General features: G+C 50.1%; 1 protein-coding gene across 7 annotated transcripts in view; it reads left to right on the plus strand.

The window, feature by feature from the left end:
* The window catches only part of alpha-Man-IIb (alpha-Mannosidase class II b), a 166,076-nt gene that overhangs the window by 53,309 nt on the left and 95,356 nt on the right, over positions 1–17,411 (plus strand). For 3 of the 7 annotated variants that reach the window (XM_025302985.1, XM_025302986.1, XM_025302991.1), the window contains one exon: positions 15,168–15,660. In XM_025302985.1, coding sequence (XP_025158770.1) covers positions 15,370–15,660 — 291 coding nt within the window. In that variant the 5' untranslated portion in view covers positions 15,168–15,369. The other 4 variants (XM_025302987.1, XM_025302990.1, XM_025302989.1 and 1 more) reach the window with 4 other exon arrangements.

The raw sequence follows: 17,411 nt of genomic DNA on the forward strand, positions 1-17,411 counted from the left end.
GTGACTTTTCTATCGCCGGGAGATACCGTTTTCCACGCTTATCTCCGCGTCTTCGCCTATTAACGTAGTTGCCGTCGTCCTGTCTGCGTTTCCCGCTCAACTCAGCCGCGTCTTCTTCTCCTCCTCGTCACTCGCCGAAATTTCTGTCTAGATTTGCCTCGTGCCCCCCGCCTCTCTCTCTCTCTCTCTCTCTCTCGCTTTTTCCGACTTTATTTCTCGTCTCGTCCCTCCTCTCCGCTCCTCTCGTCTCGCTTTTCGCGCTCGAAAGCCGCAAGCCGCTTTAGTCGTAAACCAGCGCACGCCACTTTTCGAGAGTGTCTATTCCCGAACTCCGAAGTGTCTCGCTTACGAGCATCGCCGTAGCCGCACGAGAGAGTAACTCGGGCGCGGAGCAAGTTTGATAGGTGGTTCCTACACAGTATCGGGATTATCCGAAGAGCCGCGTGCAGGTTCGTGCTCGCGGCGATCGCGGAAATCGAGCGTTAATTTTGTTCGCAAACCGCTTCGCCGGCCGGATGATGCGGGAAAGATACTTTATCGCAGCGGCTATTACGGGGGTTATCGCTCGTACCCTCCTCTTTTCGGTGCGCGCCCGCCGTTATAACTTGCATTGAGTATCTAAAATTACAGAATTGCTCACACAATCTCTATGCGGGATGAGCGAGCCGATTTTACGCAAATGTGTTTCCTTTCGCATATCGTACGACCGCGTTTTTGACAAAACGCTCTTTCGCAACGCTTGGCAACGCACGCGATGACATTTCGTTCTTGGGAAATGTATATTGAACGCGATGTATACGTACGTGTATATTTTCAAGCTCGCACAATGCTTTCGTATACGCCCGCATACACCACGTGAAAACGCCCTCCGTCGGAGTCACGTTCACCCACGCAATCGTCGTCAAAGTTCGTCCGGCAAAAGCCGAGTTTTCGTTTCGCCGAGGATGAAAGACAGACGACGGGAACGAGGGATTTTCGCGTCAGACGCCGGATATTAGCCCTGTCGCGGGCGACGCGGCACCCTGAAAGGCCGTGGGAGGGCTTCGAAAAAAATGTCCCGGCGCAAATAGCGCCGAAACTTCAAACGAATTATACCCCCCTCTCTCTCTCTCTCTCTCTCTCTCTCTCTCCTTCTCTTTCCTCTTTCTCTTTCCCTCTGTCAACGCTCTGGCTGAAAACCGAATCAGAGCCCCCTCGATATCGCGCAGCGCGCTGTTCCGAAGGGTGGAACAAGAGGAAGGGCTGCGAAGTTGGGTTGGGGAAGGAGTCTCAGAGAGATCCGTATCCGCGTTTCCGCGAGCTGTCTCGTTTGGAGAGTGATAAATTCACTGTATTTCGAACGTAGTGCGCGTGGAAGGCGGAAGCGCGTAGGACGCGAAAATCCTCGGCTCTTAGTCGATCAAATTAACGTGGATTTCCCATCAGCGCCGGAAAAAAGGAGAGAAACGTCGCAAAGATAACAGATTTCATATCCCCCGTTTAATCCCGCGGCGTGCTCTGTGTGCCGAAGACGGAGGAGGATACCTCCTCCTCACTTTTTAGCGCACGCGATCGCATAATTTAAAATCATTCGATAAGACGCCCGCGTCGACTGCGAGAAGAGAGGAGAAGATAGAAGAAGCTCGATAACGGAGCAGCGATCTCTCCGAGCGATCGGCCGGAGCTTCATACTTCGATACGCGGATCCGCTGAAGCTCGATGAGCTGATCGTTCTTGCGAGCGGGGCTCGTCCATCTCTTTACGAGATAACAGCTGATCCGGAACACTGAATTTGCCATCAATTAAAGCCACGACATACCTTACTCCATTCGTTACTCGAACGTGCTCTCTCTCCCTCTCTCTCTCTCTCTCTCTCTCTCTCTCTCTCTCTCTCGAACGTTTATCGGCGTGAGAACTTGACCTTTCTCGCAGAGCGTATAATTCACGCTTGAAATTGTGCCATCGTGTCGCATCGATTCCGCGCGCACTGATATCGCAGCGAAGACGAGAATGATCGCGGGTAATTTGAGAGCCTCGCATATGCCGCATAATCGGATTTTGAACGGACGAATTTCGCTTCTTCTCGACTCGCGAAGATACCACGCGCGTGCGCGCGCGAAGGAGCTTATCTTCAATGTCCAGCATTAAATACTTCGAGCATTGTCCCTTCGACCCAATTTCTATGAGAGCACAGCCTGGATTGAACGAGGAATAAGATTCTGTCATCTATTTGCGCCCTTCCGAAGCTCTCGGCTCGTTCGAACTTTTAATTCTCAATTTCGAGTTACTTGTCAATTCTCCGAGTTCTTTGCCGGACGAAAACAACCGTTATTTTTCCCGGATTGTTCTTTATCATCTGCCCGTGAAAGGACTCCCGGTTATTCTAGAATGTCCCGTGAAGATTCCTGGCCGCTTCGCGCTCAGCTGTTCCTCGTTACGTTCCGAGACGACGATTCGCTTTCGCGATATTCCCCGATAATTTACGGCGACAACGCGATCCGGAAAATGCCGAAGACAACACCGACGCGAATTAAGTAATAACACCTTGCAGCGACGGATTCCGCGGCGATGTAATTCTGTGCATAAACATCCGTTCTCTCCCCCCCCCCATCCTCTCCGCCTGCCCCTGCCCCTAATCCTCTCTCTCTCCACATCCAATTACCCGGAAATGCAATTTCCGGAGCAGCCAAGGCAACACAGCATCCCTCCTTCTTATTCCACCGTGTTTCTCTTCCTACAAATTTCGATCATTCGACCGTCCCGGAAATAAGTTTCTAAATTTCTCTGAATGAATATATGACGATTTCACGGTCCTTAAACGGATCGAGACATTTAGGATATTTCAGATAATTACATTTCTCCGCGATCCAGATTCCCAGACTTGTCTGACAACGTTTATTTTTCTTCGGAGGATATCGCTGCTCTTTACACATCCCTACTCGAGCAAGCATTAATCGTATGAAAATGTTTTGCTTCTTATTTGGCGCTAAACGTGCTCGAAAAAATTGGCAAAACGCGACAGCAAACCGTTCGGCCGAACGACGTAGTCGACGCGTGATCGCGGAAGTAACTGGATCTCGAAATGTCGCTCGTAAATGTTTTGAGAAATGTGTTTTCGTCGGTTTTCCCGCCCGACCAATGACGCAAACACGGATGTGTTCGTTCCCGGTGAACAAGCGGGGATCTTCGGTTCTCCCGGTACGCAAGCGACACTCGTGTTGGCCTTTCAATCAACGTAATTGCCGTTCGATCAAGTTCAAGCCTGTGCCAATCCTGTCCAACGACAATGCCCCGCGCGCCCGTGTCCCACGAAATTGAAAAGTTCCTGAGCTCTCGAGCGCTGAAACACCGAGCTCGATCATGGAGTCTTCGCGTAGCGAGCGCATTCGACGCTTCTAACTTAAAATCGATCGCGCCGTTCTTATATTCTTTTCTCCGGAAAGGAAAATCGCCCTTTCGCGATAAGTAATGCATCTATCTTTAATACCAGCGACACACATACACACATACACACACACACACACACACACACACACACACACACGCGGGTAAATCTACTAAAAAAACTAATGAAAGATTTAGTCGGCGAAATTCACTAAATCATTAAAGTGAAACAAAAGATGGGTCTCTCCGAGAATTGCTTGAGCACTTTGCTTGTCATCTGCCGACCTTCCCAAGTGAAAAAATGAAAAAAAATGCGAATATAAAATAAAACAAAATTTTCGAATTAGGAGAAGGCAACCTAATGAACTCTCTTCAAAATCGACACGTTTGACTTAATGCTCCATTTTTAATTCTAACGAGATCGAGTGAGTTTTGCAAATTACATCTTACATTATATTTTATTTCCCATTTCATGCAGATCGCGCCTTAATAATTTGATAAAATTAGCATCTTATCTAACACTCGTACGAGTGAGTTTATTGTGATAATAATTCAGACGATGTTACATGTACAAGTAAATTGGATTAGTGAATAATTCATTGCTTCCATTCGTTCTTTAGATCCGCCCGCGTTAAAGGTTATCTATTATTAAAGCCAAGAAAGCGCGCACAATGCACGCGAAATATCGCTGCTTTAATATTTCACTCGTCCGAAACGTGAGATCTTATATGGATTGTCCGAGCTGGGATTTATTGTGATATTCCGTTTGAACGTATGAGATTACCTCTACGGTCTTATTATTAACAATTTATTGTTGCAATATGTGCCACGTGCTCGCGACGAGTTATGGACATCCAATCGATGTTGCGCGCAAATATTAATAATCGTATGCTAATCATAGTAGTAGTGTTTAAGCGGTCGATTAGTTTTACAACATATTAAACATGCAGCAGTTCCCGCCGGCTAACAGTCACTGTCCATTTCACTGTCGGCATCGTCGGTTCTACGCCAGAAAACCCGTCCCGCAACACCGTCCGCAACACAGATCAGAGATTACGTATATCTTCACACACATTAAAAATAAAGAAACAATATCGCTCATACGTGAGAAAAAGAAAATCGATCGGGATCGCCGAGCAAAGCCAATCACGCCACGACGGAAAGTCACCGCGCGCCGCGCTCGATGTAATCCGAGGGAATAAAAAGAGGGGAAGAGAGAGAGAGAGAGAGAGAGAGAGAGAGAGAGAAAGAGAGAGAGACACGAAACGAAAGTGCCGGGCGCTCGCGCCAAGAGACATAAGACCGACCTCGCTCCGCCTCCCCGCGAAAATGAACCCTGACCGTACGTCGGCGTCTTCGCGGTGACCCCCGTGTTCGTTCTCTCGCCGAGTCAAAACACCCCGCGGGCGTGGAAAGTCCTCCCCGAGTGCGTGTTCTCTCCATCTCACCCCTCGGTCGCTTTCCTCCGCTCGGTCGCCGCGCGCGCGCGCGCGCGCGCGCGTATGCGTACGTATGCGAAGTGCGCGCGCGCGCGCGTGTATTGTACGTGCGCGCACGTGTGGGACGAACGGAGGCGCGCACGTACGCCGGCACAAACGTGGATTATATCGGCACATGCGCCCGTCGACTGTCGCGTCGGCGGAAAAGCGGATATAGCCGGCGGCGTGTCAAAACCATTCCGCCCGTGCCGCGAGTTTAGTACGGCGTGGTTCTTGCTTGCGGTTGGAGGACGATCGTGCACAGCTCGGCCGAGCACGGTGCGGCACCGCGAGCCCCCCCCTCGGTGGGTTACGGATCGCGCGCGGCGCGGTGCTTGCGGTCGCGTCGCGGAAATCATCCCTTCGGGAGCTTCGCGTCCTTTTTGACGGAAAACTCGTTTATCGCGCGGACACGCGCGCGCCCTCGCCCGAGCCGCCCGGCTGTCTCGTATCTCTCCCTTTCTCTCCCCCTCCCTCTTTCTCCCCTCTCTCTTTCTCTCTCTCTCTCGGAGCGCGCTACCAGCGAAATCCGTAGTGGCAAGAAGCCGTGCTGACACTCGCGATAGCTGGAGCTTCCTCTCGCGCCGCTCAGGCCGAGCCATGTAACTCCCTATGTCCTCGCCGTTCCGACTAGCCTTATCGCAGCGGGGCGAGCTCCTTTTTTGTTTCGCGGATGATCCGAGACAGCGGAGACTGTGGACGTCACCCTCGAAATCGTCGGGACTGTCTTCGTTTCTCCAGACGGCGGTAATTAGAGAGTGACTCGCTCTGCCTTTCCCGCGCTCTCGGTGAAGTGCAGCTCATCTCGATTATTCTCTTGTCGAGTTTCTCTTGTCTCCCGGACGGTTCGAGCTAGCTGAGGGACTCTCGATCTCATCCTCGAAATTGTCACCTTCACATTTCCACTTTCATGTCCACCTTCGTTTCTCCGCACGACGATGATCGGAGTGACGAGTGGCTTATCCTTCACTGCGACCAGTGGCAGCTCCGACGAGTCCTCCGTCTCTGAAATTGGCATCTCGATGCGTAGTTGTGCAGGCAAAAAAATCACATGGAGAGATCGTCGCGCTCCGTAACGGCTGTTCCTTTCTCGCGCGCCGCGCCGTCGCGCGCACGAAAACATCGACGGCCTCGCGATCGCGTTCCTTTTCTCTTCGCAGAGCCAACCCGCGCGAGCAACGCCAAAGCGAGCAACGTGACGCAGGCGTTAAATAATTCCCGCGCATCTCATCGTGGGAGAGCGACATTTTCACGTCCCCTGATAACAGTCCGACGCGCCGAATCAGTGCACACACATACCTCGCGCGGATTTTCCGCGGAAAATATACCCGCGCTGATACCCGAGACAGCGCACCAAGCCGCGCATGATGTATACGCCTCGCAGAGATATGTTCGAGGAAAGTGACTTGGCCGTTCGCTAAACACGACGTCGCGGTGAAAAAGTTCCCTCGTACGTCAGCACCGCCAGCGACACGCCAGCCGCCACGACGAACGGCTGAAGCCGGAAACGAGAACGGCGCTTCGTTCGACCGGCCGGCGCCGCTGGGCGAATTCGGCGGGCCGTGATTTCTCCCTCGCGCCCGCGATGCGACGTCCGCTGTCACGGCGCGTCGGGACGAAAGATTCGCGCGACCAGGTGTGATCGATGGCGAGGTACTGTACCCCCGCACTTGTGTGTTGTCTGGCTGCGTAAAGCCAGCGCTACACGCACGCCTCTCTCTCTCTCTCTCTCTCTCTCTCTCCCTCTCTCTCTCTCTCTCTCTCTCTCTCTCTCGAGCGCATCGCCGTTGAGGCGTTTGACAGCGCGAAGCGCGTTTTACCCTTGAGAGCTACCGTGGATGAAATTTCACCCCCTGCGAATTTTTCATCTTTTTAAAAAATGTAACGATACTAATTTTATAGATATTTATTCGCACTGTCAGTACAGTGTGACAGAACGTTGTGATCAAACGGATCGATTCGTCGCGTGTACTCCGCTGCAAACGTAACAAGACGAATTAGCTTGGGGTGATATTTGATGGTAGCTTTTAAGCGTTCGATTGTGAGGTTCGCGCTTCCCAACGGCGAGGAAAAGCCGCATGACAGCTGTCTGTATGTAACGGCGATCGCCGACGGTTGTCTCGCGTGATATTTATTTGCCAAGCAAGGCCGATACGCGGCCGCGTGCGTGCGTGCGTGCGTGCGTGTCGGTTGAGTTACACGCATTCCTGCGAAATTGTTTTACGTGCGCAGCACACGAAGCAAAAGTTCTTTGCGAAAGCTGGCGGCATCGGCATTACGGGGCGCGGGGGCCGGGGCGGGGGCGGGCGAGGGCGAGCGACGAATTTAAATATCCGCGTCGCGGCGACAGCAATGTTTTGCAGCCGCTCGCGAATTATCGTCAATTTGCAATGAGCGCGTACCGATTGCTGATTGCCAAGCTGCGCGCGAGGGATCGCGACGCACGATAATTTCGTTTGAATCGCGCCGCGCATTTGGCGCTAATCATTTCGTTTTAACTACGTATTTACATCGGGCGTATAGCGGCGCGTGCGCGCCGCTATACGCCCGATGTAAATACGTAGTTAAAACATCCGGCGAGCAAAATTCGGGATCGAAAGGAGATATTTGGGAATCCGGCGCGCCGGATGAATCGGCAATCGCCGGCCGCGTAATCACGATGCAAATGAGAAGCGAAAAAGGAAGTGGAGAATAATCGCCGCGGCGCTTCGCGCGAAACTCGCGCGGAGCGCCGCGGCCGGCCGGCTGCGGCATTTTCGCGAAAGAAAAGCGTGCGGACGAACCGCGGGCGTTTCGGAGCAGAGGCGAGCGGGCAAATCGTCCGGAGCGCGCGCATTAGCGATCGAAGCTATTGGGTTGGCAACTAAGTGATTGCGGATTTTGTCGACAGATGGATTTTACACTTTCTTTCGTTTCGTTAACGTGTTCAAAGTACCTAACCTATATTTTTTTCTTATTGTTTCTGCACTTCTACCTTTCATTTAGTACAAAAATTATATCGATTAGTTGTTTAGTTTTGTTTTTATCCCTATCTAAAAATGGAAGAGCGAGACGTGCACTTGAGACATATTTTATTGTATTATTTCCGAAAAGGCAAGAACGCATCGCAAGCACACAAGAAGTTATGTGCCGTATATGGGAACGAAGCCTTGAAAGAAAGGCAGTGTCAAAATTGGTTTGCCAGATTTTCCGTCTGGTGATTTTTCATTGAAAAATGCTCAACGATCTGGCCGTCCGGTTGAAGTCGATGAGACCCATATCAAGGCCATTATCGATTCAGATCGTCATAGCGCAACACGTGATATTGCAGAGAAGCTCAATGTATCGCACACGTGCATTGAAAAAAATTTTAAAAAGCAAATTTAAAATTTTGAATTTTCATTCTTATTTAAAATCCGCAATCACTTAGTCGCCAACCCAATGGGCGGAGAACGCGGCAGGAGGGGGGAAAAGAGCTGATACAATGCACCGTAATTGACAGTACATCGCGAGCGGCAAACGGGATCGGAGATTAAGTATCAAAAACACACACGTTCGAGCGCGCGAGCACGGAAGATGAACGAGACGAGTTAATACCTTATGGATAATCACAATGTAGCGGGGGCGCGACATTTTTCTCGGCGCACACTCGTAACCCGAGTCACGTAACACGCGCGAGAGGCGAGATAACAAACGGCGGGGGCGTAACGCTAGGAGCGTTGAATAATTCTCACGTTTTAAAGGGCGCCCAATTTGAAGCGCGTCCAAACACGCGAAATGCTTTGCACGCGACGAAAGCGAATCAGCGAGAAATCGCGAGAGCCAGGCGGCTGAGGCTAGAGGGAGGCGGCGAGAAAGAGAGAGAGAGAGAGAGAGAGAGAGAGAGAGTGAGAGAGAGAGGGGGGGTGAAGAGGGGGAGGGGGAGGGAGGGGAAACGACGAGCAGACGGAAACGAGGGGGAAATCGTTTCTTTCGTCGCGAGTTCTGACCACTTTGGGCGCACTCGCGCCTATTCGAGAGATCGGTTTTACGCCGGCGCGGAGCAACGCTCGCCGAAGTTTCGCCGACCGCGCGTTGCAAAAAAACGCCCTTGCCTCGCCGCCCCCTCCCCCCTCCCCGCGCGACGACCACCTTCCATCCCTTCGCTTCGAGCGTCACGCTCGAACGCGAGAAAGAGTCGGGGTCGAGCGCTTCTCGTCCGCGAGCTCGTCGACGACGCTCGTTTGCTCGACAACTTTTTCAACGACCGCGCCGCGCGTATCGCGCTTCACGCGGTCGGACTTTGGAGCATTCTCTCCTCCCGCCCCTCCCCCCCTCCCTCCCTTCCTCTCTTTCCTCCTCAATTTGTCGTCGCGAAGCTCCCGGCGAAATGACCTAATTGAGCACGACGGCGACACATCGCGGCGTCGTGACAACGCGGAAGATTAACTCGAACGTGGAGCGATAAACTTTTAACGTCGCTCCTCCGATTATTCGAGTGACTGAATGTCGCGGTTGTAAAACTCGCGGTTCCTGATGTCCTCGCGCTCGCACGAGCTCGTTCGAGCTCCCCCTTTCAAGCCCTCCTCCATGTGCTGCATGCGGGTGACGATTGAAAAGAAAAAATTAGAAAGAGCGCGCGTCGTGGGTGAATGGTGGCGAATAATCATAATTAATTAAGTAATTTGTCGAAGCTACCTCAGGTTACAACGTAGAGCAATTCCATGATATCTCGACATAGGGCAAAAGTAATAATCCCGCGTCGACTAGCTACTGCTTTAATGTTTCGTTGATTAAAATGGATACTTTCATCTTCCTTTTTCTTTCTTGAAACGCATGAAACAGTGGAGGTCACGAGACGTGCTCACGTGCACGCGCGCTCTTGACAGATAAAATTGCTAAAAGTAAAGCTTAGAGAATCTCACTTGCTGCGTCTGTCATCGCTGGGGATCCAACGATTTCTCAAAATATCCATAACGATAATATCGATAATTTTGAAAAATATCGATGTTTATGTAAAAAAATGTATACATACAGAGGTGTATGCGTGTAAAGGGTGTACACGAAAAATTTAAAAAGATCTTTTAAAAATTTTTATCTTCATATAATCTATCGGCATGTTCTTATTAGAAAATATATGATAAACCGCAGTCGTTTACCGGAGACATCACCGCATACAGGAAATCTATTGCGGTTCACTACGATTGAGGTGAAAATGATAAAAATGAGCAAATTTACTAGACATCGACCAGTTACATAATATATATTCCAATGAATTCACTCACTTTTGTAATTCTCATCTCGGTCGTAGAACCGTAATATAGACCCCCGGCGGAGCTGTAACTGAAAAATACGAAATATCAGCAAAATTCACATCGATACATCGATTTTATCGGAGACAAAAGAAAATATCGACAAATATTCGACACTTGTCTCTCGACGTATCGATATTTCGATATTATCGATTTACCGTTGCATCCCTAATCATCGCTCGATAGCTCGCAACGCTGCCGAAGCATAAAAGTCACACGTGATCCGCACGTCAAAATTTCCCGATAATTGCTCCGTTTCGCGCGATAATAATAATCATCATTATTTTCGCCGACCTTATTGCCGGCTATATTTTCGAGCAGAGCGGGAACGTTTAGGTAATTATTTATGTGTTTTAGCACGCGAAGCTCACATTCGCGGTCATTAGTACGTTCGCCGCGCCGCGCCGCGCCGATGGTAGCTCGCGCGCTCCACTGCGAAACCCTGTAACTCACCCCACCGATCGTGAAAATTCGCGTATCGACATCGACACCACGTCGCAATCCGCAGCCGCCCGTCGCGAGGCTCTTGTTCGCCGCGATGGAATAGCCCGGAAACCAATAGTATCGACTCAATGCGGCCGGGTCGATAGCAGCGTCGACGCAGCGGCGTTGCGAATTTTCAAGCGACCGCCCGCAGATTCGAGCTGGGTAATCAAATTAGGATCGCCAGCGTAGGGCGCGTTTCGTCGAGTGACCGTCGTCCGAGACCACCGTGGCTTCTTTCCCCCGGAAACAGCCCGATCGGGCCTGAGACGAGGCGAGACCGAATTCTCGCGAGTTCTCGCTCTCGACGCGCGCGACGTCCGTCGAGCCTCTCGCGGTCGATTTTCTCGCTGTTTTTCACCGTTTTCCCACGCTTATCTTTACTTCTCATCTACTACGTTTCTTTCCTTTTCTCTCTTTATTTCCTCTCCACGGGGAAAATGCGGGAGCTCGAGGAAGAGAGAAAACGCCGGCAGTAAAAGCTGATTTTACGATCTCTCATCTCGGGCAGATGCCGATTTGAGCGTCGCCGCCGCGCCGCGCCGCGCCGCGGTAGCATATCGAACGAGTCGCGATAACGCATCCTCGACACGTTTCATCGTCCTCGTTGTGAGCGGACAAAAGGTGGACCAGCACCTGACGAGCATCCGGCCGCCCGCGCCGTCGTGCATCTCGCTCGTTTGTCTCCTCGATCTCCTTGCGTTTTTATTAGAAGCCTCGTGGAGACAATTGAAGCTCGACGGCGGGATTTCTGGATGTTCATCGACAAGAGAAGGGAAGGAAAGGCGGAGGGGAGGGGGAGACGGAGGAGCGAAGTGCGGGCGAAGCGAGAAGACACTCGGAAACTCGTTGCTCCTGTTTGAGTTTGTAAACTCGTACTTGGGATTTAATAGGTTCGTTCGCGCGCGATTCGTATATTAATGACTACTTTGATAGTATTAATTGTGACACGTTTATCGAAAATTGGATTTATAGTAATATGGATTATTTCCCCTGGTGATATGGGCGCGCGCGTGTGTGTGCTTGTGTGTGTGTGTGTGTGTGTGTGTGTGTAAATTAATCGGTCCGATCGATCCCCATCGCTTTGTGGTTCTACAAACATTTAGAACGTTCATTAATTCGCCGGATGGTATACGCCGGATAGATTTAGCGGCCGTTTTAAAATTTATTAGCCGACGGTATGTCTAATTAATTTTAGTCCATTGATTTATCGGCGATCCCGCGATTGCCATATTTGTTATAAATATTCCGCGCGGTATGCTGCCTCATATGGACGTAACGACACGCTCCATCCATTTTAATATAACTGGAGCTGCGAGGTTAACAGTTGCATCTTTCTCGTTTCGTCAAATAAAGGAGCTCGTGAAGAAAGCACCTGGCGCGAAAGTCAATCGTTTTATATATCGTGATTCCGCTTTTACGGTTCTATCAGGGGAAACATAGAGAGAGAGAGAGAGAGAGAGAGAGAGAGAGAGAGAGAGAGAGAGAGAGGGAGAAGTGGAAAGGAAGAAGGATATCCGCGATGAAGTAATCACCCGTAAAAAGTCGTACATCTCGCGAAATGCTGTTATTCCCAAGTGGGGAATAATAATCGTTATCGTAACGCGAGAATCGTGTGCGCAACAACGTTACAGCGTAATGACCGTTCGTAATACAGATTGTTTTCCGATGTGTCCGATTTTTCCCCTGATTTGTTTCGCCGTTCCGACTTAATTATTCGCGGATCGATTTATTCTCGAATTTCCCCCGTTTACCGCAAAACTGTCTGCTACAAACTCCACCTGCTTCTGTATTCCGTCACATGTTCGCCTCGATAATGTTGACGCGGTTAGTCGGATTAATCTCCGCGAACCTTTGCGCGAGGCAGCTTCTATCACGTTGCGCCCGAAGTCGTTGCATTTCCTCCCGTGCGTACGCATCGTCCGCCTCGCACGCGTCGAGTTAGTACCGAATTAAACTCTAATCTCGCTTCCCTTTTAGCTAACCCTTCGCTCTCTTCGCTCTTCACTCTGTCTCCTCCTTCCTCCTCTCCCCCCTCTCTCCCCCCTCTCTCTCTCTCTCCCCTTCCCTCCCTCTTTCTTTCTCTCTCTCTTCTTCTGCCTCTCTCTCTCTCTCTCTCTCGCTCCCTCTCTCGCTCCCTCCCTCTCTCTCTCTCTCTCGCGCGCGCGCGCGCGCTCCCTGTCTCTCTGCCTCGCTCCGGTCTCTCCTCGTGTCGGTGTCGAGCGCGGAGCTGTACGAGAGCCGCGATCGATTATCGCGTGAGAAGCGACCTTACACATCGCGATAGAGGCTTTAGCGAGCCGCGACGAAAGGTTTCGACGGTAACACCGGTGTCTCCGGTTCGCCGGCTTGAGTTTATCGTTCCTCGAGCGAATTAAATCGCAGCGAATACGCTTTCACCGTGACTTCCGTCCTCTCTCTCTCTCTCTCTCTCTCTCTCTCCCCTCCACTCTGTCTTTCTCTGTCTCTCTCCTGTTGCTCTTACCACTCGGTTTCGGCAAACGTTCGCCGATACTGGTCGGGACAATTTGAATTTGCGGCTCATCGAGAATGCGTGTGACACCTGTCGATTGACTCGATACCGCGTTGAGAGAGTTAGCCGGAGACTCGTTGATTATGATTAATTCGCTTATTACCGATAATTGGCTCGATAGTGGCGTTTCTTTCGTAGATGCGTTTAGCCGATCCACGCATATCGCGCAGAGTCCCGCGATATGATTGGTTCCTTTTTTACACGAAATTATAAACGCGCGCGTTAGGTGGAGAATCCGATATTTTCAGCGAGTCCGATACAAGAATGCTCTTCGAAGGTATTTTGGAAACGGTTATAAAAAATAAAAGCTCGCGCAGTTAGTCATTATCGGATTATTGGTGAATGTGGAGGAAAGCAGCGGCGGATATTGAAGTTTAAATATTTCAACGCGGCTGATTCGATGCGCATTACTTTTATGCTGCCGTATATATTATATTAACATAACGTCCATGATAATTGAAGCATTGTGTGCTCTGTGACGGACAAAAGACAGAGCTTGACGTGTATTTTTAAGTAATATCGAATGGTCAGATGGATTTTCTTGCGCGCTTTACGACTGATACTGTATGAGATTGATCGGCAAAGAAAAGTAACACCAGCTTTAATTAAGAACTACTCATTAAAAAAATAAAGATTCTTGATATAATTCTTCGAGTCGTTTCGCAACTTGTCTAGCTTCTTCTTGATTTTATCCACTTAATTTTAATTCGCTATTAATTACTTCGTTTAATTACTTTAATTTACTATTAATTAATTAATTTAATTTACTCCGTTCCACTTAATTTTACTTTATTTTAATTTGATCTACTTAACACGCAATAAGTAAATGACAACGAGTTCAGCGCCCGAAATTTCGCCGCGAACAGAGACACAGTTCGCGCACACCTAATGCTCTTTGCTTGTAATAAAAAAAAAAGCAAAACAAATAAATAAAAGGGAAAAAAGGAACTAGTCGATCGTAAAATTGCGCCGGCCGAGTTATCGGGATCACAACACGTGTGTTCTTCTTCGCGGGCCACTTTAGCGCGACCATTCGTCCGCGAATGACGGTAATCGTGGGAAAGCGGCGGGGAAAATTGTCAGCGGCTAGTTGCCGATCGATCGCGATTCGACCGACCTTGGCTGGTCCCGCGAGCGCGCGGCGATACATTTTCGCGTGGAAAAATAGCAGGTGCGCGAGTTATTACGATCTCCATATAAAGCGGCCGCGCGACGAGTCATTCTGCATCTCGCCATTCTGAATATATGATAACTCGGCCGCGGTTGTTACGTGCATTCGCGTTTGTATGGACGGCGCGAGTCGTTAATGTCAGCAAGAACACGACGATCCTTTAAATTCGGCTCGCTCGGGCCGTCCCGCCCGTATATAACGCGCGGATAATAAAATCGATGACAGTCCTAATCTTCTATCTCTTTCGCTCCCCCCCCCCTATCTCTCTCTCTCTCTCTCTCTCTCTCTCTCGTCCGATAATCCGCGCGATTACTAAACAAGGCGCTGTATCGGTCGGTGTTCTCGTCCGAATAATTGGACCCATTGGAATGAATTAATTCGCCGCGAAGCTCTCTCTTATGTTCTCTCCTCTCGGCAAGATTAAAATGTCCGCACTCGCGCGCGAGCGCGTGTGCTCGATCGATCAACGGTAAAAGGGCGCGGTACATATACGTATCACAATTAATTGTCAGTTACGATCGCGCAGCCGCTATTCGAAATGTGATTTCGACTCGTTATACGCTGTAGCCGGGCGCCCCTCGCGCGCGCGCCCCCCCCCCCTCCCCTCCCTCCGCCGCGGAGTTTGTTCCGCGTGTATTTGCTGTGAGCTCATGAATTTACACGTTCATTTGCATGTTGTATTACACGCGCGTGATCGTGCGGAATCATTAATACGCGTTTTAGTAATACCGTAATATCAATATTTTACCGGCAATTTAGAATTATATCCGGCCGGTCCGGCCAATTTCGGAGCCGGCGCGGCGCGGCGCGGCGGATGTCCGCGCGCGAGTTGGCGCAGCGTCTACATTCTGTCGTTTTCTTCGTTCCAGCTGGCCCCTCCGCCGCGACGTCCCATGAAGTCCACGTGCCAAGCTGCCAGGAGCTGCAAAGATCGATCGTCGATCGCCGTCGTCCTCGCCGTCGCTGCTGACTCGACGCGAGCTCGCCGTCGCACGGTCCGCTCGACCTCTAGATGAATCACGATCTAGCCGAATCGAGGCCGAACCGAACGCGAATCACACTGATCGAACCATGTACAAGATACTGCGCCGCGGCTCCGGCCGCGTGTTCGTCCTCTGCATCGTGCTCCTGTCGCTCTTGCTGTGCCTGTACTACGTCAGTCAGGTACAGGCGCCGTCGACCGGCCATCCCGCCGCGGCCATCCTGAACGAGGAGCTCAGATACGACCGCAGTCTGACCTCCGTCACTCCGGATTACAGCGAGTCGCCGGACGCTCAGGTGTCCCTCGCCACCTGTCCCATCATCGTGCCGCGAAACGCGGATATCGACGCCCAGCAGGAGTTCAGCAAGTTCGACTTTCAGGTAAGTCCTTTGCTTTGTTCGCGGAAAGCGCCCGTGCTCCGCGCTTTTCCGCATCTTTTTCCGCGCCCCCCCCCCCCTCTCTCTTTCTTTCTGCTTTCTTTCTCCTTTCTTTCTCGAGGATCTGTTTCGCGGAGTATTTTTTCTCGCTATGTCTTACGTGTACGACCGCTCGTCACTCGATCCGTGCTTTCCTTCTCCTGCGCGATTCGAGTAGACACGGTTTTCGATTTTTCACCTGTAGAACAGTTGCCTCGGAAGCTCCTCGTGTAAATAAACTACTACGTACTTGTGGAACGCTCGTCTCTCGATATTCTACGTCTCTCACGTAATTCGCAACGTAAAAGTTAGCGAGAACGAAATCTCGGTTTCTCGCATTAACCTTGACAATTCTGTGGAAGTTGAAAGATCGCACAATAGAGAGCCACGAGGTAAGAAACGCTAACTACTCTACATTAGCGTTTCTTAATGCTACAAGTGATTATTATTAGCAACCTGTCTGGGTCCCTGGGGCTCAAAGAGGAATTTAAGAATTTCGTGATATTCGATTATTATTCATTGTTTTACTGAATTCGATCTCGTTATTTTATATTTGCGCTACGTTACGTGAGTATTAATCGTAATTAAGAATTTAGTTTTATAAGAACTTAGGGCAAGAAGATTTAATGCTTACGGAATATTCACAGGTGATTTAATGGGATATTAAATCACTCTTTAAATAAGTGTCTTTTCAAGTCTGAATATAGAATGAGCAAGTGACTATTTGCGGCATCAAAGTAGAACAACAGTCTATATATCTCAAGATTCTCCATTGATCCTTGGAAGGTATTTGTAGGATTATTTTGTAAAATCAAACTTTCGATTCAGGATATTCTCGGCGAATCGGAAAACGAGTATAGCTCGACGCGTGCTTTCAGCGTATCAAGTACAGAAATTAGTCGGAACATTTCGCGAACCTGCGAAAAAAAGAGAAAAAAGAAAACGAAAGAGAGAGAGAGAGAGAGAGAGAGAGAGAGAGAAACCGTCTAAATCTACTTCCGCTGAAAAGCGAGATTTTAGTGAGGCTGAACGTACAAATAGCAACTCGTCCAGGAAAATCCTTCGAATTCATTCGCAAGTTCCTCTCTCGCAGATCGGTCGGTACGACCGCGCTTCGCGTAGTTGATAAAAACCCGCGACGACGACGATGCTGACGATCGAGAGAACTGTTTAACCCGCGGGTTTTTTATTTCCGAAATGGGACGAGCCGCGTCTCTCGCCGAAAGGAGGAGAGATCGCGAAAGAGCGCGATTTACGGGGCCAACAGGAAATACCGAAATGCTAATGAATCGGCTATCAGACGTCCGTGCGACTTTTTCCTTTATCCTCGAGATTATCTTTGGTGCACCCCAGGCACGGGTATTTATGTTCGCGAAAGTTTCCGCGGGATATACGAGCGGCTAAATTTTATACCAATACCTCATGGACGGCGCGCCAAGTCCGGTCGTTTTAAAAGTACCGCGTCATTAGCCGCGGAACTTTCTCCGTCCCCGCGAGAGCCCGCGAACTTCACTGATTTAATGGCCGACCATTGTGATAAAAGGATCTTTACATTCACACGCGACGCGATAAAAAAGTCACGCGCCGTCGCCACGTATACTCTGCCATCGGCAGAAATTTTGACAGAATAACCGAGCCGGCGAAATACGGCAAGCTCCCTTTTCTACAAGCTACAAATAAAAAAGAAAGTAAAATGAATCGATGCATAGATGCAT

The sequence above is a fragment of the Harpegnathos saltator genome, unplaced genomic scaffold, assembly GCF_003227715.2.
Source record: "Harpegnathos saltator strain DR-91 unplaced genomic scaffold, Hsal_v8.6 scaffold522, whole genome shotgun sequence".
In the NCBI taxonomy this organism is placed as follows: domain Eukaryota; kingdom Metazoa; phylum Arthropoda; class Insecta; order Hymenoptera; family Formicidae; genus Harpegnathos; species Harpegnathos saltator.